We start from the raw sequence: 25,625 nt of genomic DNA on the forward strand, positions 1-25,625 counted from the left end.
TCCAACTTTGCTTCCTCAGCTGGGCTTTCTTTAAGGAATATAATTACTCAGGATATAATGTGGATACCTTGGAAATAGAAAAAAAAAGAAAAAAAAGCCTCAATTCAGCATTCCTCAGGCTCCCCAGCTTGGTTTACTCTGTTAAAATAATCAAACTTGTTTCCATTAGTAGTCCCCTGGCTCCCCAGCTTATTTTACTCTGTTTAAAATATATGACACTTATTTCCCCCAGCAAAACCTCATCAGCAGAACAACAGAACCCTGCTCCTTTGTCAGGACCAAGAAGGTAAAATGCTCAGTAAAATTATCAGTACTGTTACTGATAAACCACCAGACAGCTACTGCAAACTGACAGCAAGCACAAGAATTCCAGGAAGCCTGAATCCACAGGGAAGACCCACAGCTACCAAGTTTGCAACCTGTGGCAATAACTGATGAAAAGAAGGAACTTTTTACTACATAAAAGCCAGAGGGAAAAGAAGCCAAATCAGAGGCGAGAGGAGAAAAGCAGCAGCAAGAAAATGCTTCCAAGTAACAGAAAACTGAAGGACTTTGCTGTGGCCCAAAGCGAGGGCTCTGACTGCACGTCTGTCAGCTGTGACTTCTCAGGGTGATGGTGACAGCCAGGAGGAAGTGTTATTTCTGCAGCCTTTGTCCTTTGCTTCATTAGACATCGCCCTGCTAAAAGTCATCCCCACCCCTCTTAGCAGAGATGAGCTGCTTAAGAAGAACACCCCGGGGAAAACCTCTTTGAAACTATCACCCTGGAAATGCTCATGCCTGACCTGGCCGAGTGAAAACAGTGTCTGACTCACAGGGTTACACAAGCACATTTTGTTCTGAAAAAGAGATGGAGCTTTTCCAGAACATCCTCTGCAGGTCTTCATAGGAGCTCAAGAGGCATTTCAAGTGCCAGTTTATACAGGGACTGGCAAAGGTGCTGGGTATACTTACAAACATAAGTCATGGTCATCTCGTGGAATGGGAAATAGTGTTTTTTAGTAGATAAAAAAGAATAATATTACCTACAGGGTGAGTTCCCTGCTTACCTTTCCTTGGAGCCCGACTCTCTCTTCATGGCAGACACCGTGAGGGATGGTGAAGAACCCATTTGCTGCCCATTTCCTTCATCACAGCTTCCCAGAGCTGCTGCTCCTCACAAAATATTTTGTGTTTTTTCAGTACTTTACCACAGAGTCCACCTGAGCTGGACAGGTCCTTTATCATCCTCCTCTGGCCAGGAATACATAGAGAATTAAAGGAAACCCCTCAGTTTTCCAAAAAGGTGATGCAGTTACTGCCCTGTGTCATTTCAGCAAGTTCCTCTGGTACACGCTGCACTTAAAAACAAAAATGTCACCTCATGTTCTCATGGCCTCAGCAAACCAGAAGTACAAGCTACCAACTTATGCTGCAGTAAAACAATAAACTACCTGTAGCACATATAATGCTTCCATTTCAGACTGCTGTGACTTTCAAATGACACAAAGAAACACAGTCTGTTGTCCAGAAATAATTTATTCATCAACAAGAAAACACTGAATAGAAAAAGCCTCTTAAATAAAACTATATATATAATGCTTTTTTTTTTTTTTTTTTTTGGTACTCCACAAAAACCACTACAGACAATAACAAAATAATCCAATTAACCTTAAAAATTCAACATGATCATTGTCACTCTTCGTTTACCGTGATTTATTAACAATGCAGAGGTCATTTGTTTACACATCATAGTTTTAACTGGATTTCATTAAGTTGTTCCTTAAAACACTGGAAGCAATTTGATGCTTGCCCCATGATTCATAACATATAGAATATACCAAGAAACAATATAACAGCTCTGAGAAAGATATGCAGACTGTTCAGTGGTAAGCAGTCTACCAAAGGTCATTTAGTGGGACAGCAGGGAAAAAAAAAAAAAAAATCACAACTGAATTGGGATAGAAGTCAACACATTGAAGAGAGATGATATTTGGGCAACAATTACATGTTTTCCATTGCCCGTTTAGTAATGTGATCTCTTTCAAGCTCTGACTTCTCCTGTTTTAGGTACTCCAGCACTTTTCCTAGCATATCCTCATCCAGGTACTGCCTGTTCTGTGTGTCATCGCTTTCCCCAGCCAAGGAAAGCCTTTTGCTGAGCGAGGCCAACTTGGCTGCCTCCTGTGGTCCCAGCTGGCTCAGCTGCTCCCTGAGGGATTGCTCCAGCCCCTCAGCTTCCTGCAAGTCGCTTTCCGAGGCTGGAACCGGGACCCTTTTTACCTGGTTCACGTTGATCACCTCAGGATATTTGGCCAACACTTTTGCCAAGTAATCGGCCAGCTCTTCGTCCTTCTCGTTCAGTTTCTCGTACTCCATCTGCCTCCTTTCCAAGTCACTCAGCCAGGCAGCTTTAGGAATCGGGCGTCCTTTCAGTCTCCGGGGAGCGTAAGGCAGTCTTGGCAGATCGTTTTCTGGATTCAGACGATTCAGTAAGTAGGAGGGGTTCTGATTAGCGAAGCTGTCGGCTCCCAGGAGGCTGACAATGTCTTCAATATTGAGGTCTTCGGGTAGGTTTTCTGGCATAACGTTCAGGGGCTGTTTCAGGTACCCATTTTTAGAGATGACATTGTTTTTAAAGAGATCGCTCTGCCCTAGATTGGTTTCAGCAATCTCGTCGAGGTCTTCTGGGAATTCCATGTCCTGCTCAGCTTCCAACCTTTCGCTCTGAAGCTGCTTTTTTTCTCCAGCTTTCAACATGTCTATTAAATCCTCGGGAGGAATTTGTAAGCTCCGTGAGATTTCTATCAGCTGAGCTACAGACTGAGGATTGAATTGCTTATCCAAAAGCACGGGTGCTCTTTTTTCCTCAAGTTCTCCTCCAGTCCTTAGTTTCCTGTTGGCAGCACTGCCCATCAGCCTCTTCAGGTAATAATTCATTAGCTTTGAGACATCCTCTGACATTTGATCTTTATTATCTCTCCTTATTTCATCCTCAAGGAAGCTGAGCTTCCCTGATCTTTTCATTCCATCCTCAATCTCCTCCTCATGTTTGTCGATTTCCTCCTTGCTATCTTTTACCTCTTCCTGGATTTGACTTTCCACTTTTTCCTCTATGGGATTCCAGTCTTCCCCTCCGACCACATCTTCGTAGGCGATGTTATTCACTTTATATACATCATCTTCATCATCTGTATACAGTTTCTGGTCCTCATCCACTCTTTCTTTCTTGTGGTTACTTGGTCCTGCCATCTTCCCCAGCTCCTGGAACACGGACTCCAGCGTGGCAAGGCTTTGGGGTGTGTACTGTTCCTCCACTATCTCATTCGTACGCTTGAAAGGACTGTCCCTTGAGCTCTCTTCATAGTGCCCCAGTGGCATTTTGAGGTATTTTTGCCATCTCTCAGGCCACTTGTAAGCCTCGTAATCATCAGTTATTCCAGCTGGGAAGTTGCTGTCTGGACTCAGTCCGTAGGGTTTGCTTTCCTTGGGGCCAACTTTTGACTCTTTCTCAGCTTGCCGCAGAGCTTCCAACATGACCTTGACCCACTGGGACTCATCTTCAGTCAGGGAATCCCTGACATTATCTGCCAGGTGGACCTGATCTTTGCTTTCTTTCTGTTGCAGGAGGTAGGGGCCACTTTGATAAGAGCTGTAATCAGGGCTGCTTTCTCCCTTGTTAGCTTGCTTACGAAGGTCTTCTATGTATTCCAAAGCTTTGATCATGTCAGGGTTTGGGAACCTCTGCAAGTTTTTCATCACATAGTCTGGATCTTTCTGAAGCAACTGATGCTGCTGGAAGGAAGCTGCATCAACCCCACAGATTACAACAAGGAGAAAGGTGAGAGCACAGGCTGATTCAAGCTGGGAGGTTTTAGGCTTGGCCATATCTAAAATATCTCCTTGAAATAAAGAAGAAGAAGAAGAAGAAGAAGGAAAAAAAAAGCAGTTAACATATGAAGGCAGACTTGGCAAACTGAGAAGCAAAATAGATATTGATCTTTCAAAGTGGAGTTTATCATGGAGAATACCACCAATAACACACACATGGAAGCCATATATTTTGATGGAAACTTGAGGTTTTCTTAATCTTTCCTATTATTCCTCAGTTCTACCAGAAATTTCTTCTTTCTGTGCTCAATCTATTTTATGAACAGCAGTTTTCCTAGTGGCAACACCAAAGGATAAAATAAAAGTACTAGAACAGCTTGTGAAATGCCCATAGAGAAATCCAGATGTCATTTTGACTGTGAAAATGAAGGTTTCAAATGGCAAAGCATCAGTATATCCAGATATTTAATTGCTGCTCAAAAATGTAATATTAGAGCTGCACACAGAATTATTATTTTGTGAGATTGCTTCATGGGCCATCTAATTTCATGCCAGGGTAATACCACTGAATGGTGCTAGACTGCAATAAAATTGATGTAATGAAGTGAAGACCACAGCCTTGAGGGTTTATTTCTGTCACTATTGTTAGTGTTATTACTTTTTTTTTTTTTTTTTGCTATTTTATTTAAAAAAAAATATTCTTTTTATTACAGGCAAATTGTAGTTAGGAGGCTCCATTTTCCTATGGACAATGAGTCCCTACGTGAGGGACAGACTATAATTTATCCCAAAGGTGCAACATAATTTGACTGAATCCCTTCAAACTCATCTCAGACATGAGCTGGAGGAGGTACCCTCTGAGCACTGACTCCATTCATTCATTCATTCATTCCTTCAATTCATTCACTTCAGCAGAAATTCAATCAGGTCCCAGGACAGACAGAAACGTGACCACTGGCAGAAACGAGCTAAATTCAGTTAGAAGAGATGAGCAGAAGCCCAGGTCTGGTCAGTCTGCCCAGCTTACACCAGGCAACAAGACAAAATGAAAATAAGCCTCTGACCAGATGAAGAAGATTCCAGCAGTGCTGCCTCGGAGCTGCCCAAACCCTGTGGGGACCTGAGCTCCCTCCACCCAGCAAAGAGATGAAATTGCTGCCACTTATTTCCTAGGAGATGCTCAGGCACTGGTGTGCTGGGGCTGTGAGACAGATCAGACTCTTTCCTGATCCAGTTACGTGGAGGAATAAAGTACAGTAATGAGAAAGAAATTATAAAGATAGAAACCGCTTTGATTAATTGACCTATTTTGGTTCCTATGGTTTTTGGCTTGGTAAAAGCATCCTGTTGGGATGCTGGTGATTCACAGCAGGCTGAAAGAGCCATCTATATCACTACTTACTCACTGCTGTACCCAGAAAGGGACCATGAACATGCTCGTTTCAGCTCACTTGTAAATCTTTCTCCTGTTCTGGTTCCTAACATGATGTGACTTCACTCAATAATTAAAGCAGTGTCTGTTCAGAGAGCTCATTTTTCCCCTTCAGGATGCCTGGGCAGGCTAACAACCACAAGAGCAAATGCTTCCCCAAAACATCTCTGACTGTTCAAGCCTGGATATGTTCAGACATTGATTTCAGGAAGGATTACTTCGAAGCACCTAATTAGAAAGTCCCACCCTCCAGCTCTGAGTTTGCACTGGAACAAAGCAAAGCAAATGCCTTGTTTTGTTTTCTGGAACAGAAAAGGTGCTATCCTAGTAATAAGTGTCTATCACCATGAACCAAAAAGACTAAACCAAACCAGCCAACCAACAAAAAGCCAACCCCACTTTGCCATCCAGTGCAGCAAATACATGAAACGAAGTCTTTATGTCTCACCAGAGGTGCTGGTCATGAATGGAGATTCATAACCTGAGGAACTGACCTTTGGAGGGCTGGGGGAAGGGGACCTGTTCCATGGTTATCTGCTGGATGCCTCCAGCTTACAGGGACCTGGAATTCATCCCCCTTCCCAGCACACCATCGTGTGCTGTTACAGCCTCTCTGAGAGTCACCACCACCCCACTAAAGCCAAATGTGTGTAGCCAGGCAAAGTTTAATGAAGTGTTCCTCAAGGATTTTGCTCAGCTGGATGTATCCTTTGCAGGACTAACAGGTCATTGGCTTATCATCTCTGGATGTTTTGGGTGCTTTTGTCTCTAGATCAGTTTTCACTGCTAATTTATTGGTAGCCAATACTCGAAAGCCTTGTCAAATATCTTTGAGAACCATTTCATTTAAAAGCTTTGTGTTCAGGTCATAAAATCTTGTCATGAAATGTACTGTGTTATCTCGGGTGAGACGACTCCTCCCCAGTCTTTCAGACTTTAATTTCATATTAAAAAAAAAACCAAACAGAGGATGTTTTAGACTCTCTTTAGGGTCTAAATTAATGCATTTTCTGTTGTGCCTCTCAAAGGACAATCTGCTAGAAGGTTGTTTCATCTACAGATGGCTAATTGGGAAGCCAGCCTGGGTGGGGAGCACATTTTCTCCTCTATTAGCACCTAACAAACAGGAAAATCATCTCTTGGCCAAGGGATGGTGAAGCTGCTATTTACAAAATGAAGTGACCAAATCGACAGCTGAACACATACCAAGGCGATGCAGGCTGACAGAAGTTCCTGAGACAACAGACAAAACAATAAATCTCCTTTCTGGGATGTTTCCATGGTAGCAGTAACTGTCTCTCCTGCTCCCTTTCCTAGCAGTCACCTCTGGTGTGAATTTCATGTTTCCCAGTGAACATTTGGGAGGAAAACTCAGAATCTCTCCCACGGATCAGTCCCTGTCCTGAGAGTCTAAGGGGGAGCCCAACATCAGATTCCCATAAGGGACACAGAAATACATCCCACACTCTTCCACCCATTTACTTTTGCAATAAATAATGTGACTGCAATAAATCTGGAGGGACTTGGCAGCTTTGTTTTGCTTTGTTTCTTTTTAAAGGAGATCTAACCCTTTATCCTGTGCGAGGATAAAACCATCACCAAACCGAGCACGGGGTGAGGAGAAGGGAAACCCCCAAGCCCCAGGCAGCTCAGGGTGAGGGTGCTGCCTTTTGGCAAGCGGTTGCCCGGGCTGGTTTCAGCCCAAGGACCGAACCCCTCAGCCCGGCTTTTGCCGTGCCGGTGACAGAGCTGTCACACACCTCAGCCGCGCATCCCAAATCCCTGCAGCGCTCAGGCGGACCCTTCCGCGGATGCGTTCTGCTGCCCGCACCAGCTCCAACTTTCAGCCCTAAGTCGCTGTTTAGCCCAAATCTCTTTTTTTTTTTTTTTTTTTTTTTTTTATCCCATAGCACAGCACAGGACCCCCACCCTGTTACCCCCCCCCCCCCCACCCCGTTATCCCCGTCCCCCCATCCCGGCGCAGTCCCTACCTGCAGCCACCGCCGCTGCCGCTGTCTCCGCCGCTCTCAGCACCCGGACAGCGCCCGCTTATAGCGCCCGCACCGCGCCTGACGTCACCGCGGTGCCACGCCCGCCCCGGGGACACGGGGATGGCGAGGAGGGGTGGGATGGGGAGGGGACACTCCCCGGTGTAGGGTGGGGGGACAGTGGAAAAGAGGGGGGAGGTGTTGGAAAAAAGGAAATGAAAACGGGGGGGGGGGGGGTGGGGGTGTGAATGGGAGGGGGACAGACGATAAAAAGGGCGGAAAAAAACCCAAAAAGGTGGTGAGGGGAGAGGGTGGGGGGAGGAAAAAAGAGGATGGAGAGAAAAAAAGGAGGAGAAGAAAAATAGAAAAGGAAAAAAAGGGGGAAAAAAGTGGGGGGGAGGCAAAAAAAAAAAAAAAAAAAAAAAAAAAGGAAAGAAAACAGATAAAAGGGAGAGGGGCAAGGAAGACAGAGGGAAAACCAGGGCATTGTTTTCTGGTTTTCTGGTTCTGGTTCGGCACCCGCTCAGCCCAGGGATGGTGGGAGCAGGGAACACACTTCATTCCCTGATCAGTGCCTCAGGCTGGGGGGCAATGGGCAAGGCAGCAGCAGGGCTCGGTGAGGGGAAAATTCACCCGGGCAAGCACGGGAGGTCCGGGAGCTCCATCCAGCTGAGAGCATCCTGCCGAGGGCCGGGGGGGTCCAGGGCAGGGGGCTGTCACTGCGGGCCCGACACGGAGAATCTGAAGCACGGCGGGGAGACACAAAGCACAAGGGACCCACCCGGTGCCTTTCTGCCATGCCCCTGAGCCAGGCTGCCAGGGTTTTGGGGGACTCCCCCCGGCCCCCCGGCTGGGGATGCAGCCAGGGAGGGGCTGCCCACCCGTGACTGCTGCCTGGCAGGGCTGGCCAAGCCCCCGTGGGGTTAACTCGGAGCTGGGCACGGCGTGTGCAGCCAGGCCAGTGCCTGCCCACACGGCTCAGCGGGGCGAGAAAATACCACTGCCCCATAAATCATAAAGCATGAACTGGAACACGCTGCTTCAGCTGCTGCTCTGGGTTTTAGCTTGTTCTTTCTGCTTCCTTTCTATTTTAGAAAGGTAGTTTTACTTTGGACTCCTCTCCTCCCCCCCCCCCCCCCCCCCCAAAAAAAAAAAAAAATATATATATATATTTATATATAAATCTTTCCTGACAATTTTGACCTTTTACAGCACGGAGTGCAAAAAACTGGGATGAATGTACCTTCCAAACTAATACGTGTTACAAAATTAAACTGCAAGAAGAGCAAGGTAGAAATAATTGCAGCTATAAACACGGGCAAAATGACTGTTTTGCTGCATTTGTTATAGTTGAAACAGAGATCTAAGTGCCTCTTGTTTCACCTCATATAGATTGATGAGTAGAATACAGGACTGGGTTGTATGCTGAACCTCTTCAGCAGCAGCTTATTCAGGCCTCAGCTACAACCCAAAATACTTGCTTTGATCACTGGACCCAGGAAGACAGGAGCAAAAGGAGCAGTTATGCTGGGATCCATGATAGCATCCCTGGAGAAGAGAAACAGAAAGGGAGCAGAAGGCAAGGTCTGGGTTCCCCCTGAGCAGCTGGGAGCTGTGCTGCTGAACACCACATCCCCCTTCAGCAAGGCTCTGAATTCCCACAAACCTCACAGTAGCAGGCACTGTTATTGCTATTACACCATAGTCCATGGGGAAGATAGCCATATAGCCACCATGACCCCCCCACAACAAAACAAACCAAAACAAACAAAAGAAAAACCCCAAAAAACCCCAAGCAGAAAAAATTCTCAGTTCAGAATTTCAGGAACTTTCTTATAGGCATTTCCAGCAGACTCTTGTTCTGCTACCAAACACCAACCATTCATCCAGCAAATTCATAACCATGAAATCATAACCCTGCTGAGCCCCCCATCCCTCTACCCCTGCTCTTCAGCACCAGTGTGCATTTCAGGCATCCCAGATCAATGGGACCACCACCACGGTTCCTTCCTCTGGTCCTCAACCTCTCACTTGAGATTTAAGCATGTGAAGTCAGGCAGACACTTGGCTTGGGTCTCTGCTGTGGCTATTTTGGGTTCTGTGGAGGAAAATTTACCAAAGGGTATTACAATTCAGCTGTCAGTTTTACTCCACATCAAGAAGTGTTGCCTGGACAATGTGTTCATGATTGTTCAAGGAAGGGCTTTGGTGACTGCACTTTTTCTGTTGTTGTCAGATCGAGTGCATGGCGTTCTTTTTCCTCAGAATGAGTCATGCCACAGAAAATTTGATCTGTTCTGTCATTAGAAGTTCCGTGGCATTTTACACAAGAGTAAGATCACATCACAGCATCTCTGAATTTTAGGAAATTGCATTAGGACTTGCCCAATATCAGCTGTTCAACCAGAGGAGTTTGGTAATCCTGTTTTTCTAAGGGCATTCTGACCGTGCTGCGTCCTTTTGTGGATCCTGAGAACAGGCCAGCCATAAACACAATGATTTCTCTGAGCAGCTTGCCTTGTCACATGCTCTACCTCACAGTTATGCATCGTGTGGAGCTAAAAGTTAATCAATCAGACCTGCATCTTGCATGCTAACTTAAGAGCAAAGCTTCAAAGAAACTTCATTCAAGAAATCGAGCGTGGGGTGGGTGAGGAGCTTCACTGCAGCCAACGGAGGCAAGAGGACTCCAGTTCCCTGTGTCATGTCCCAATCAGTTAGAAGATCATCAGCTCTGAAGTTAACGAGGGAAGAGAAATCAGAGAGCTTGAAGTCAGGAGGCAGCAAGGCCTGACAGGGGGCAGTCCCTGGGATAGCACCAGCACTGGTGGGTGATGGTGACACGGAGCGCAGTGTCCCGGTGACACCTCCCTCCCACCACACACGGGCAGAGAGTCGTCTAGAGATGAGCCAAGGACCTGCTAATCCTGCAAAGGAAAAAGCAAGCTGAGCAAAATCCTTGAGGAAAACTTCACTAAACTTTGCCTGGCTACACACATTGGGCACGACCATCCCAGCAGCACTGTGCTCATCTGGCTGTCGTGGCTCCTTTTAAACACCAAAAGAGTTTGCAGTTTGTGCAGCTCACATCAGCTCTAGCTCTTGCCTTCTCTAATTGGTGTCACCAAAGATCAGTATTGCTTAGAAATAAAGCAGGGTTGTGTCATTATTGATTGTTGTTCCCCTCTTCTTCTGTTTCCATTGGTAACTAAAAATAATTTGGGATTCATTAGAGTCGTAGCATTCCTTGCAGAATAGGTGCCACTGTCACATTTACAATTCAGTCCATGTCTGACTTGAATATCTGCATTTATTCTGTATGTAATGAGAAGGGGGAGTTTTTCTTTCCTCAGAAGAAGTTCATCTGCCATCACAGATAGGTTCTTCTAAATGATTTTAATTTTAAAATGCTTTAACTCTGTTTGGGTCTAACATGAGACTTGTTATTTCCTGCTCATCTTGCGTGCTTGGAAGATGAAATATTTTTGTATGCAAATATTTTTGGCCTCCTAAAGTTACTGCATAATAAATGCCTCAAATTTCATTACCAAAGCTGTAGGGGAAATTATAACACTGTATGGAAATGGAAGGCCTTTGCAGTTTGCAACAGCAGTCCTTTAAAAGCATGGATGTCAAGGCAAGTGTCTGGTGGCCATGGGCCACTGGGCTTCATTCCTCTCTGCAATGGGATTAAATAGGTCCAAGGCCAGCCTGACCCACTGGTCAGGCTGTGTAGGGGCATTTCAAGAGCAGAGCTGGTAGTTTGCTAAGAATTCTGACTTTCACCCAGCATTTACATGTTCGGGATTTCATGCTGCCTACATTTAAAAAAGTAACATTAAATGGAAAGAGGAGCTTTAGGGCAAGACTTGACCGCCACCTCCAAGACCTAGGTGTTCCCAGCTTTGCAGTACAGACACACCAACATCTCACAAGTGTCACCATGTCTACACAGCCTCTCGTGTCACCTGCGGGGTGCCTCATCCCTACCCTGCAGTCTGAACCCCACCCCATCCCTCCAGGATTCCCTCACCCCACACCGTGCTGCCTTTCTGCACATCTGAACATCCTATAGGATGCTTCAGGTTTGGGATAACTGGTGCAGACCCTCTGCTGATGGCAGGGGCATGGGAGAGAGAAGCCTCTGCTGGAGGGAGTGTGGAGAAGCAGCAGATGCACCAAGAGGGACAGAGTTTACTGTGATTCTTGTCCCCACACAGCCCCACAGCCTGAGTCCCACGAACAGGAATAGCCAAACGCCAGCAGATGAAGGAATACATATATTCTCCTATAATCACTGCATTATTTTTATCTCCAGGCCTCCCCCACATACATACTCACATATTTTCTCCCATGGCTCTTCACAAGCCTGTGACATCTGCTTACCAACATTTGGTGTAAAAATATCAGTATCTGCTCTGCAGGGCTGCTCCCAGTGCTACATTTACCAGCCAGTAAAGATCAAGAGGCTCCTGGGAGCTGGCTGGATCAAACTGTCATGATTTCAACACTGTTTTGCGTCAGACAGCAGAATTTAAAGTCAAAACACAGATAGTTCCTAAACTATCTAGAGGAAGACAATGCAAAGCCCTGAGTCATACCCTGCTGAGGGTGAGGAGAAGAGATTAATAGACAGCAAACATGAATTAAACCCAACGGCTCCTTAGAGTCACGCAGCTGCTCCTGGAACCCAAAATAGGATTTTTATTTTTAGTTGCCGAGCATGAAAAGAGGATTTCTTTGCACCTTGGCCAAGGAGAAGTGGGGAAAACAATTGTCACTACTGTGGGGCTGGCTCCCCTTTCCTTGACACCCGAGGAGCTGTGCAGCAGAGGGAAGGAGGTTTGATGCTCCTGAGCTGCTGTAGCCATGTGTCACCCACCAGACTTTGCATCACTCAGATACAGAAGATGCAGCCCGTGCTCCAGCCCCAACCATCTTTCCTTTGCCAGCAATAAGTTAAAAAAAAAAAAAAAAAAAGTTGATTGCAACTTATTTTGAGGAGCTGTGCTGGCTCCTAAGGGAAGGAGACAAAGCGCCCGTGGCTCTGCAGTTGGAGAAACTGCCTAAGTTCACCCCAGATCTCTAGAGATTATTTAACCAAAACCTCTGGATGCTTCAGAGCAGCCATGGCAACAACCAGCAAGAGCAGGGAGCAAAACATTTGCTTTCCAGGCTGTCCTGCCTGCCTATATCAAGCTCCTTGGCTGGTGTGAGGGTTTGATGGGGAGCATCGGCCACTTTGGGGTGTTTGGGTCAGCCAGGTTGTGTTCAGCACATATTTTCATGAGAAAACATGAAGGTTTTACATGGGACTGAATCTGTACACACATTTCGGTGATTTGTTTTCATTTCAAATAAATAAAAAGTAGTCTCACAGCTGTGCATAAGGTTAATTAGATTATCTACTCCTCTGCTAAATCATTTTGGTGAGTCTTCCCTGCAGAAACTTCATGGTCTTGGGGCTAAGCCATTTCTATCCCTTGCTTACATTAAAGCCTCATTAATGTTCACATTGATCACTCATGAACATGAGAAAGCTCAGAGATTTTGGATTTCCCTGTCTCTGCCAGAAAAGCTCTATTTTGTTATCTGCTGCTTTGCCTGACAACACAGGGTGGGACTCAGGGTAGCAAAATTGCCACTCCAAAATTAAGATTCCTGTTCTTACTCTTTGCTTTTTGAGAACCCAGCCATTAGGGTTACTTCATTAGGCAAATGTCCTTCCACCCCCAAGTCATTTAGCAACACAGCATACAGGAATCTATCTGCCAGGGTAGGAGAGCAAAAAGCCATACTCTATTTCCTTGCCATAAAACATTATCACAGTTTTCTCTAGAATCATCCTTGCTGGTGTCATCAGTTTGCACTGGTGCCATTTGCAGCATTTTTTTTTTTTTGTGTGCCCACAGGTTTGTCCTTCTTTGCTCAGTATGTGCCTACACAGGTTGAAACCCTATTGTTACAACAATATATTTAGATCTGGGTCAAAACCAAACTCAGCATTTGGTCACGGATGTGACATGAACACAAAGAAAGAGCCTCGGTGCAACACAGAGCACAGAGCCAACACTATGGGATTCCTTCCTGGAGACAACTCCTACCAAGAAGAGGGCAGAGAGTTTGATTTGGAAGCTCATGTGCACAAGGCAGAATCACTTCATGCCATCTCCTTTTTTCAAAATGTAAACTAAATTAAAAGTGAGTTCAACATAAACATGAGTGAATTCATATTGTCCCAGTGGTTATAGCTATTACCATTTAGTAAATAAATAAAAAGGATTGAATGCTACATCAGCATTAAATCAGAAAGCTTATGCTTTCCGAGTGGAACACTTCTGACTTCAACTTTCAGTATATACAGGCAGGGAGAGCTGGCTGGCTTCAAAGGCAGCTTTAGTGCTGCTTTAGTGATTGCAGGATCAGAACCTCAGTGCAAAAAGCAGAAGCAATGCAGGGTTAATCCTCTACCCCAGCCTTGTGCCAGCCCCCTGCCTGTCCAGCCTCACTGCCTGGAGCAGCTGGGATGTGCTCTGGCATTCCTGCAGCTCAGCACAGCTCCCGTTCTCCCATTTATCAGTTGCCAGAGATACTCCCCAGAGGGTGAGAATTTAATGCCCAGATGTGCAGGAGGCACAATGTGAGCAGCAGGAGAGGGAGAAATCAAGCAACAGGGGCTGAGAGGAGTGAGCTGGCATCCTGCATAGGTGTCAATGGAGCAGCCACAGTGCTCTGTCCAACCTGGGATGGGGTGGGTACTGCTGGGACACAGCACAACACATCTATCCCTTGAGAAGATGAAGAGCTTTGCTAACATCTGTAATTTGCTTTTTCTTATCATCCAGCCCTGAAAAGCTCCCCTGCGTTAGAGAAAAAGTTCTAGGCAGGCCACACTGTTCTCTAGCTAAAGTCAAGTTGTAAAAGGTGAAATTGTTTCCCAAAATGGGCTGCAATCCACATAACTTGTCACACCTCCACAAGCTGGAAGGACATTCACTTGGCCCTCCAAACTGTTTTAGAGTGCACTCTTGCCTCTTTCTGTCAGCCATCAGAGCCTTGAGTGGCAAGTAAAATCCATATAATCAGAAGAAAATGCAGTGTTCTTCCCCTCAGGCAAACCTCTGCTGCCAAACTCAGGGCCAATCCATCCAGCCACAACCAGCAGGGTTGCACAGAAACCCACTCCAGGCTGAGCGAGCTGCCAACACTGGGTAAAGCAGATGTGCCCATCCACTGACCTGATTTCCTGCAGAGGGGGAAAGCCAAAGAGGAGGAGGTGTCTCGTGGTCTTCCAGGAGCAGCACACGTGGGTCTCTCGCTCCCAGCCTCACCTGCAGCCTGTGTCAGGACAATCCCTGTGGGAATGAGAAGCTGGATGTTATAATTCAGGAAGGAAGAGGGTGCCATAACAAGTAAGTTTGGGAAGGGACAAATACCCTGTGAGGAAGGAGCCCGTCCACTCTCTTGTCTGAATATTGGCCCAAACAGGTTATGGCTACAGGCATCTCACTGAGCACTCCCAGCTTAAGCACAAGAGCATTTTTTTTTTTCTGCCTCAGAATGGAAGAATCGAGAAAAAAATTGGATACGTGTTGAAGAGTAGATGGAGGACATAGATTCTGTACTAGGAAAGATAAAATATACAGCCTTTTTCTAGAAAATATTAAACATAAGCTATTTCTCCAATCAAATGAAATGTACTGAAAACAAACCCTTTGTTTCCAGGGATCCCTGCAGGTGACAGAAGGCTTGTCATGAAAATAGCTGCTTGAGTGCTGGGCTAATCATTCAGATTCAATAGGATTCAAATCTGAAAGCAAACAGACACACTGTATCTCACCCCAAATATGCAGCATCCTCCCTCTGGGTATTTTCTCCCATATGCATTTAAAAATCAAGTTGTGAAATCTATAGACACTATTTATTCCTGCCTTGCTGGCCAGACCTTGCAGGCAGGGCTGGGGCTGCAGGAAATGCACTTTTCCAGGAGGATAGGAGAGAGATATTGGGTTCCATTTACAAGTGCTTGCACTTAAGCCCCCTCTGTTCCCTTCACACTGGGCTTTCCAGCTGCATGGGGCAGCTGATCTTTGTGTCCAGGCACATCATGTCAGCATTGTCACAGCCCAGATAATATTATTTTGCATTTGCCTGATGGCAGCAACATGGATTTATGAGACTTTGGCAATAGCTTCCCTGGTGGCATCTTCATTCCACACCTCATGGCTTCAAGACTGAGCAGACTTCCCAGGTGCAGGGACACCATGTCAAGCCAGAGCCAGATCTACTCAAGAGACTTAGGCCTCTCCATCTTTACTCTTAATGCTGTCATTTTTCTACCACTTCTGTTTCACCACTTGAGCAAGCTGCCTAGTTCACCTGCAGCTAAAACCAACCCAAATTTCAGTGACGATCTCTCCTGCACAGGGCACTGTGATGGGGGAAGGACAGGATCAGCCTGACCTGGTTTCCATCACACTGGCAGCCCTTTCTTCTGAAGCAGTCCTGCTGCTGAAGCACTGTCCTGTGCTGCACACCATCCCCCTGGGTCCATCCCACCAGCAGCAGGTCTGAACACAGAGGAGAGCAGCACCCAGGAGCTGCTCACAAACATGAGCTGCATCCTCCAGAGGACTCAGTGGCCACCTTCCAAAAACTGACAGGTATCCTGTAATCTGTGCCTACTGTGTTTGGCATGATGCTGGACCCCCCAGAAGTGGCCTGGTGCATCCAAAATAAATTGAAAACCAAGGAAAAAGCAATTCATTGCAGCTGTTTAAAATCAGATCACAAAGCACCACAATGAATTACTGTCAGCCTTACCTAGAGAGTGGTTTGTGGATGCCCATGCAGATGTGGGGTCAGCAGGGATTGGTTTGGCTGGCTGTAGTTTTCCACTAGTGTATCTCAAAGCTGAATCAAAATCCCAGAGACTACACCAAGAACTGGAGATCTTGCCTGAAGAACTGAAGGGATTACTTGTCCATGCAGGAAGGTTTTCTCTCTCTGTTGCAGATGTAATGCTGAGGAGGTTCTCAATCCTACATACCCATTTCAGAATATTACTAAATGAAACCCAAAACAAAGAAAACCAAACACAACCCTTCTGGGGTGATGTTACCTGCCTTAAATCAGAGAGCCATGGCCATGGATGCTTGGTGAGCCAGGATCTTGGCTCCTCCTGAGATGCTGCTGCAGGGATGTACCTCAGGCTGCACACAACATTCCCTGCTGCTGGGCTTCTCTCTCAGGCTCTGGCTGCCAAAACTCTCCCAGCTCCCTGGCTGGTGCTAGAAGGCTCCCCTGGATGATTTTCATTCACCCTGGCACACGGAACTCCTTTTCTCATTCCTCATCTTCTCTTCCACAAGGGCCCAGCAGTGGCTGGTGGGGTCAGGCGTGGTCCTGTGTAGGATTCCTGTCCTCAGTGCCAGGCTTTGCAAAGGGTGTCAGGTCCCATTTTAATGTTGTTTTTGTAGAATTAAGGTATTCTGTCCAGAAAGGGAAGAAATGGGAAGGAATAAGTGTAACGTGTGAGGAGACACAGCAGGAATTGGGAAGTGAAAGGCACAGTTCCCCTGTCAGGGATGCAGTCCATGAGGCAGCACAGCTGGGAAGATGGATGCTCCTCTGGAGACCAGGGCCAGGAGCTCTGGACTGGGAAGACCAGATGGTGCAGGAGCAGAAGAGGGAGTATTGAGTCTCAGGTTCTGTGCCAAAGAGGTGGGACAACAGGGTAATTAGGCTGATGAACCCTGACATTAAAGGTATGCAATAAGGCTTACAATAGAAGAGAAATCTTAGGAAAAGTAAGTGGAAGTGAGAAGCTGGACACAGCAAATCCCAAGACACTTAAGCTGCAGGGAAGCAGAAATGCATGAACCTGTTCCCAAAGGTAAAGCCATACATACCATTGCAGTCATGTTCCCTGATCTTTACCCACCAAGTACATACATGAATTACAGCCATTTCTTTGCTTTCAAAAAGCAATAGAATTAAAAGTAAACACTTCAGTTGTTATAAGAACAGATAAACTTGGAATACACACAAAATTAAAACCAAACCTATCTTTTCAGCAGCAGTTAGCTAAATGAGAGCCCTCAACCATGATTTTTAAATAGTGTTGACAACTTTTAAGTCCAAGTTTGCATCACTATTTCTCACAGCTACTTAAAGAGCCAGGGCTCTGAGACCCTCTATTTCCAGTCAGCAGCATCAAGGTGGTGTTAGCCTGGAAACCAAAAAGAAATGCAGAGGCTTTTCTGTGCCAGCACCATCAGACAAAAACCAAACAAAATCTCCTTTTAAAATCATTCCAACCAAGCCAAACCACTGGCTTTACCAACAGTGACATTGTAAAAGAAAAGATACCAAGTAACAAGGAAATGTTTTCAGCCAAACAGATCCTGAAACAAGGTTGTGAGCTGCATGGCTACGTTGGTCATTGAAAACAGCACCTAAAAGGTGCCCTGATAAAAGTGCTATCTCCTCATGGCTCTATTGCCTTTTATCTGAGGGCTGATCTGACCCATGGAGTAGCTGTTGCATTGATACTTTGCATGAATTCAGAAAGCAACATGAATTTTAATAATGCCAAGCAACTCTTGCCTTACATATCAGCTGCATTATCTTAAAGATGGCCCATCAATCACCCACATATGCAGAAAATCATGCACACCCTATAGGGTTTGGGTTTTTTGCCCTTTTTGTTTAGACAGAAAAGCAAAGTATTTCAGCTCTGTAATTTTCTAAGTCCTTGAGTCCTTGAGCACTGCAGACAAAAGTTCTCAGATGAACCTGTCTCTCAGTGAGGTCTCAGATTACTTCTAGTGTTGTAAATCATTCATCTCCAAAACTTATTTTCAAGTGTCTTGTGAATTTAGAGCTGTCTTGCAAAGCTGTTGCCATTCCTACACATCCCTGTCTGTGTTATTTAGAGACTACCAACAGCCCTGGTAGGCTGAAAAAAACGTGGAACAGCTGTGATATAAAAACAAATCCAACTCTGAAATAGCATCCTGAAAAAGAATCAAGAGTTGTTGTTTTGCTTGTCTATAAGCCAAGCAAATCCTCTCCATTGCATGGATGGAGCAGGTAGACACAAATGCCATCAAGAACAAATGCAGCACTTGGATAAAGGGGATGGGTAAATTAACATCTCACAGACCACCTTAATGCTGATACCTCCTAACATCTCTTTTCCCTGTGATCTTAACTCTCCTTCATCATGTTTTTGTAGTACTCTCTACTGTGTCTAACAGACTGAAATCCTGGCTGGGACCAGCAGAATTTGCTGTGAATTATTTATTTTCCACTCTTGCTGGCTGCAGGAGGATCGAGCCATTTTACTGGTCTGTGAAAACATACATCATCTTTTAGTCTCATTTTCTTCTGGCCCGTAGTTCAGATTAAAGATTAGAAACTATGTGCACAGGACCCTATCCCACTGCTTCTTTCATCCTGATTTGTGGCAACTATTCTTACCAACCTTTCCATGACTGTCTTGCAGACTTTTGTGAGCAGTCCAAGGCATAAGTCAAGGTCTTGGTGGCCCAGCTGACAAATGACAGTAACTTTGGGGCCATCCTTTTAATGTTATAAGAACCCGAGGTCTTTTTTGCCTTTGCAGAAAAATCATATTACAGACACACAAACATTTCCTTGACCCATCATTTGCTCCTCTATAATGCAACCCTGGCATGTTTTTAGGAGGCGTGCTCACATCTTAAGAAAGGGAAAAAATAAAAATAAGAAAAAAAAAAAAAGAAAGATTTGAATAGGAATCAAAGACTTTTCAATGAGTACAATCAGCTGCCATTATTGACCTCTTGCACTATTTTAAAACTTACATTTCAAGGTGTGCAAGTCAGAGGCAGGCAGAGAGCTCACTTGCCAGACTGAGGAGAGAAAGAGAAGTTTCTGAAACTGGAGTGCTCACTTTAGTGCTGACGCATTGGCAGCAGAGCATTAGTCAGCCAGGCAGAGAGTTTCCATCTAATAAGGTGCATTAGCATGCAGTGCCTGGCTGCACTCTGATCTGAAGCTGAGCAAGGCAGGCTCCTTCTCTCCAGCAACTCAGACTGATGCATTCTCCCCAGCCCTACAGAAAAATAACCATGAAATATTAATCATTTCCTATTTACAGCTACAACTGTCACTAATGATGTAGCTCTCTCATGTACAACTTCTTGCTCCAAAACTGCAAAAGGAAGGCAGCAAATGCTGGCTGCTTCCCAGGTAAAGCCAAAGCCTGGGCTGGACAAGCCTCGTGGCTGTATGTAGGAGCAAGGACAAGAGTCCCACAGGGTGGGTTCTGGCACTGGCACCAGCAAACCCACGCTGGCTCATCCAGTAACCACCCCCATGCTGCTGGTTCATTCAGCCCTGTATTCCTGCACCAGTGAGTTCCCTGTTTAGAACGAAGAGAATGCTGCCAAGAAGTACTCACAGAGCTCTGTGTGAAGGGAGGCAGCTGATTGCCCTGCAGGTCAGACAACACTCCCATTCCAGGATGGCAACAAGCAGCAGCTTGGATTAAGAAAACACAGCAAATGGGCTCCCATATGCTCAGCACGTGCATGTGGCCCTCTTGAAGGATCATCCTGAAACCTCCGTGTGAGTTTGGAAGCTATTCATCCAGGGATCAGACTCAGTGCCCCATGACTTTCAAGGCCTGTCCTTCATCTGAAACAGAGAATAATGAGAAATCATTTCTCTGGATAGCTGCTATGCAATCCAGAGCAGGAAAGCTATTTGCATTTCACATATGCAGTTCTCTGGCAGTCAAAACCTCACAGCAGATCTTTCAGAGAGTGAGGGAAAGAAATTAAATCAGCTGTTTGCTACAAATAACTCACCCAGTTGTACCTGACATGGGGCTGCCTCATAACTGGATACTGTCAATGCTCTGAGCTGTGCCAGGAGCCCAGGACATAAAACCCCATGTGAAATCCTAAGATGCACACTTTGCTGTTACATGCTGCTGCAAATGGGCCAGGAAAATCCAGGTATTCACATGAAACAGAGGAAGAAAAAAGCACTCCCAAACTAAAAGTAATGTTTGACAGGCAGAATCAGGTGATCCAGATCACAAGAACTGCACTGACTGGCTGTAACTGGGACGTTTTGGGATTTGATGGCTGTCATTGCCTACGATCACATACATTCTCAGTCAGGTATTTTTGGGGCATTGTTATGATCTGCAGGTATCTTCTGTTGTCTCTGCACATGCAGGGGGGTTGTAACTACGTGGTCCCCTTCCAGCCCTAGACATTCTATGGTTCTGATCTGACATATTTTACCTGAAGAGCCCCCTTCTCAGGAAACAGCATTTGTTTTATGGGTACTTTCCTGGAACTATGTGATTTCATAGCATTTTATCCCTTTTGATACTATGGAAACAATTTTTTAGACAGAATCAAAACATTCAACTATTACCTCTGTTATCATCACCAGGAACTTCTTGGAAACAGGGAGGGGGAAGCCTTTGGAATCAAGCTGCCATCATCAAAGTCTAAATCTCAGTTTGAATAATTGTTGCAAACCACCACCTTGAGCCATTGCATTGAAACCAAGCTTATTGGGCTGAAAAAACCTTGAAATACTTTCCAGGCACTGTCCTAGCAACCTAGAGGTTGCTCTCCAGTGTTTGAAGTCAAAGCATAGGTTTGTTGTCCATCAGTACTCCCCCATGTCCCATCAAGGCATCCAGACTGGATGGAGACTTTGAAGAAAGTAAGCAGTGTTTACAACCTTCCTGCCTGTACATAGGATCTGTGAGTCTGAGGTCCAACAAACAATCTTGAATACTTAAAACCATCCTTCTCCAGTTATCTCCATCTCAGTGCCAAAAAACACTCCTAAGACCCAGTCACTGAAAACAAAACAAATTAGGAACCTTTCACGGCCAGACTTGATGGGACTTTGAGCGACCTGGAAGGTGTTCCTACCCATGACAGGGGGGTTGGAATTAGATGATCTTTAAGTTCCTTTCCAAAACAAACCATTCCATGATTCTATGCTTTTCCAGACACAATGACCATTTGCTATTTCCAGAGAATGATTGTGCTGGGACTCCAGATCCTGCAGGCTGGGAGGGTGCAGCAGCAGCCTGTGGTGTCACCATCAGGGCTGCAGGGACTTCTGGGCACCCAGGGCTACCTCCAGCTGGGAGAGCAACCATCCCATCCCATCCCATCCCATCCCATCCCATCCCATCCCATCCCATCCCATCCCATCCCATCCCATCCTCTCACCATTGCACTGCAGCTGAAGCCACATCCACCCAACGTTGTGGGCTTTCTCTTTGCAGAATTTGCTGAATTTTGCCTGGCCATGGGGCTTGTTCCTCCTGAGAGCAAGCCAGGCTTTCAGCATTAACACTCAAGCCCAAGTATTAGGTTTGGAAGCAAGGCTGCTGGTGGGTTAGAAGGGCAGCCAAGCCCTTGGTCTGCCCTGGATTCCCTGCAGGGACCTCAGCAGCTTACTCAGACTCTGTTCCCGGATTCTTTCTCTGTGGAACAGGGAAGTTTCTCTGCCCATCAGGGCATTAAGCATTCAAGACTGGAAGGCCCCTTCAGCATAAAAAATGTCATTAAATTTTCAGTAGGTTTTGAGGGAGGTAGGAAAGAAAACATCTCACCAGGATAAGAAAAATGCCCGAAATAAACCACAAAAAAAAAACACCCCACCCTCAAACAAACCCAAAGAAATTTCTCAGAATATCCCCCTGTATGGTGCCTGAAAACACCTTACTATGATTTTGTACAGAAGTTACCAGCAAAAACTTCTCTGTTCTACAGCATTGTGGCATTAAGGTTTTTTCCAGCTCTGAAGGACAATGAATTTAAGCCATTTAAAACGTGACAGTTTACAGCCTAACTAAAGACCTTCTGACATACCACAGGCTTTAAGCTATACCATTAAACTCAAATGGAGAGGACAAAAAGACCACGTTCAGCTATTCAGAGCAGTGAATCTTTTCCTCCTGATGTGCCATGCAGTTAAAGGCATCAACACTGTAACAAATATTAAAAAATCTGTCACTAGCTGTCATCTGGTTGGAAAGAACAAACTCCCTGGGGCTCACTGTTGACAGCACTGGAAGAAACAGCCTCACCTGGAATCACACATCAATTCCTCCTGGTGAGTGCTTCAGTGTGCAGCTCTTCCACTTCGGGTATGGTTGACAGGCTTTCTGCAGTAATTAAAGGATGGTAAAATGAGATCAGCCACTCCTTATTGCCTGCCTCATATTTTGCATTTGCAACCGTGCTCAAGCACAGCTAGGGGTGGCTAAATATTAACCAAGAACAAGTTAAGAATAAATAAAAAAAAGAAAAAAAATCAATATTTTTTAGATTAGTTGCCTTTTATTTCCCTGTTCTAGTGGCTAGAATTTCATGTGCCTTTTTTTTTTTATTCACAATTCATGTGGCTTAAGTACCCCTGGATTTACTCCGTGTCCAGAGTATTAACATCTGTGTCCAGATTTTTTCCCCTCAGTAAAAAGAATTTATGGGAAATAGAGAATTTGATCCCTGTGGGCAAGCAGCAGACCCAGCACAGTGCTAAGCCAGCTCTGTGTGAGCTGGACCAGAACTGACTCAGGTCCACCCAACCAGGAGGGCACAGAGACAGGCAGGGGCAGGTCCCAGCATGCAATCTGGGGTTAGTGTTCATAAAATCACAGAATCATTTTGTTAGAAAAGAACTCTTAAGAATCACCAAGCCCAACAGTTCACCCAGGACTGAAAAGTCCACCTCTAAACCATGTCCCTCAGCACTACATCCTCATGTCTTCTAAACACCTGCAGGGATGGTGACTCCACCACTGCTATGGGCATCCTTTCCAGTGCTTGACAACCCTTTCCATGAAGAAGTTTTTCCTAACGTGTAAACCTCCCCTGCTGCAACTTAAGGCTCTTTCCTCTTGTTCTATTGCTTTTTACTTGGAAGAAGAAAACAACATCCCCCTCCCTACAACCTCCTTTAGGGTACTTAGAGAGCATGAGGAGGTCTCCCCTTAGCCTCTTTTGTCTCTAGGCTAAACAACCCCAATTCCCCCAGCCCACCTCTTGTAAGACTTGTTCTTCAGACCCTTCACCAGCTTCTTTGCCCTTCCCTGGACTTGCTCCAGCAGCACAGTGTCCTCCTTGTAACGAGGGGCCCAAAGCTGAGCACAGGGTTCCAGGAGCAGCCTCCCCAGTGCCATGTTCAGGAGGACAATCCCTCTCCCACTCTTGCTGGCCACACCATTGCTGACACAAGCCAGGATGCTGTTTGCCTTCTTGGCACACTGCTGGCTCATATTCTGGCAGCTCTTGACCAACAGCCCCAGGTCCTGTTCCACTGGGCAGCTTTCCAGCCACTCTTCCCCAATCCTGGAGTGCTGCATGGGGTTCTGGTGGCCCAAGTGCAGGACCCTGCACTCAGCTTTGTGGAACCTCATACATTTGGACCAGAGCCCATTGATCCAGTCAGTCATCACCAGAGTGAAAGGGTAAAGTGCAAGCAGGATGCTCCTTGCCGGCAGCAAACCCAGAACTTGGGTGATGGAGGTGTGTTGGGACTGGGCTGGTAAGAGATGCTGTCCCCACACGCCAGCACAGAGCAAGAGAGAGGGACATTTCCTCTGGTAGGCACCAGCAGAAATGATATTTCAGGCAAGTCAAATCCACCCATTCTAGCAAAAAGCCAAAACATCCTGGTTTGGAAGCTCCATCTCCTTATTGACAGCACCAGCAAAACAGCTCAGGTATCACTGGTACGAATTGCTTTTGCCTCTGGTGAGCTAGGAAAGCACGTTCAAAGCAGCAGGAAATAATCTGCCTAAGAGTCCAGAAGTCCCTGCTTGGGTTTGTGCCTCCGTTACTGTGTTCATCTCCCTTGGGATCTCTGGGAATGGAGACTCCTCGGAAAGGCAGTAGTACAAAACAGCTCATGGTACACAGCTCATCACTCTCTGCAGCTGAAAGTCATAACTGCATCAGGAAAAGACATTTAGGAAACAAGATCTCCAGCAGTTTCTGTACTTGCCTGGTAGGGGCAGACATCATATTACTGACTGGGGACAGCTGAGGTATCACAGGGACTGTGTTTGGATGTGTCAGGAAAGGTGGTGCTCACGGCAAGTTGTTATCTGGATGGATTCTAACACCTTACAAGTCTCTGTGAAGGTCACCTACAAATGAGAGGAGAACACAATCTCAGCACGACCAAACACAAAACATTCCTAGCTTAGAGTCTTCTCTATTGATGACAGCAAAGAAACCCACAAAGCTCCGGGCAGCCCACACAGCCCCAGCCTCCTCTCAAGCTGCCAGAGCTGGGGGTCAGCAGTCACAGAAACTGATTACTGCTGGAACACTGTGAGGGAGAGCAGTGAAACCCAGAGGGTTTCTTCCTTCAGGGTAATTCTTGCCTTTATAACAAGTTAATTTCACAATGAGAGGCCACTGCAATTTAAAATCCTCTATCTCTGCCTTAACCTCTGTTCCCCTGCCAGGTTTCTTTCCACTGCTGCAATTGAGAACCACGTTGCTCTGCCACTGTTATTAAGCAGCATGCTGAACACTAGAAAGCCACCCTTGTGGTAATAACAGTACACCAGACACCACTAAAACCAGAGGCCAGGCCCATCTCTCCCAGCACTTGCTGTAGGGGTGCAATGGTTTTTCCAGGCTGCTTGCAAAAGATGGAAAATGAGGGCAGCTCAGTCCACCCCAGGGATTGTTTATTAGATGTAATGAATGACCCATCAGAATTGCTCCTCTTGCTCTGACTGTAGGTGGTTGCCTCGACTCCACACCCCATTTTAGGACAGCTCAGGCTGGATTCACATTTTTTTTGAAAAGATATTTACCCAAGGGCTGGAACGTGTTAAGAATGGTGTGTGGAAAACTTCTGCAAAAGGGCGACACCAGGTAAAACCAAACACACCCACCACACCCCCACATTCCTGCTTCTCAGCTCTTGCTGAATGTCAGGCATCTTTCCAAGAAAAAAACCAAAAAAAATTTGCTGCCCATCAGCCTAAGAGATTAATTCAATTTTTAATTAAAAGGAGTGTTTCCAGACACTGGAATGGTCTCTGTAATTTCCCTGTTGCAGTGAAAAGAGATGAGAGGTGAGGAACCTCCCTAACTACTGTTGCTACCAAACTCTGCCTTAAGGCATCCTGTGCAAGAGCTGTGTCAATACAGGGACTCAGTCTTTAAACCTAGCAAAACCTCTAGAAATACCTGAGCTCATAGGAAGAAATGTCAGCAATAGCATTAATCACCATCACACATCCAAGTGATTTTTTATCACTTCTTACTCTATCTTTACTGTAATTACATGACCCTTTGCAACCATTGTGTGTCATACTACGAAAGACTTTTGATTAAGATGGT

At 45.8% G+C, this 25,625-nt stretch overlaps 1 protein-coding gene across 5 annotated transcripts; it reads right to left on the minus strand.

Annotated features, from left to right (window-relative positions):
* On the minus strand, nt 1-22,490 carry SCG2 (secretogranin II). 5 transcript variants are annotated; one of them, XR_003987878.1, is made up of 4 exons: nt 22,349-22,490; nt 19,679-19,914; nt 14,469-14,585; nt 1-67 (listed from the first exon to the last, which is right to left on the minus strand). XR_003987878.1 is itself a non-coding variant. In XM_030455910.1 (4 exons), the coding sequence occupies exon 4, from the start codon at nt 3,865-3,867 to the stop codon at nt 1,984-1,986; it is 1,884 nt and encodes a 627-aa protein (XP_030311770.1). In that variant the 5' UTR covers nt 3,868-3,881; nt 14,469-14,585; nt 19,679-19,914; nt 22,349-22,490; the 3' UTR covers nt 1,501-1,983. The 5 variants fall into 5 exon arrangements, 4 of the variants coding, with proteins under 4 accessions (XP_030311770.1, XP_030311771.1, XP_030311773.1 ...); XM_030455910.1 differs by lacking the exon at nt 1-67 and adding an exon at nt 1,501-3,881; XM_030455911.1 differs by lacking the exons at nt 1-67; nt 19,679-19,914; nt 22,349-22,490 and adding exons at nt 1,501-3,881; nt 14,943-15,040; nt 16,054-16,131.
* Between the last annotated feature and the right edge of the window lie 3,135 nt (nt 22,491-25,625).

This window comes from Calypte anna, chromosome 9 (assembly GCF_003957555.1).
Source record: "Calypte anna isolate BGI_N300 chromosome 9, bCalAnn1_v1.p, whole genome shotgun sequence".
In the NCBI taxonomy this organism is placed as follows: domain Eukaryota; kingdom Metazoa; phylum Chordata; class Aves; order Apodiformes; family Trochilidae; genus Calypte; species Calypte anna.

Excerpts from the sequence above, each read along its gene's own strand:
- SCG2 (XM_030455910.1), bottom strand. The coding sequence starts at position 3,867 with ATGGCCAAGCCTAAAACCTCCCAGCTTGAATCAGCCTGTGCTCTCACC.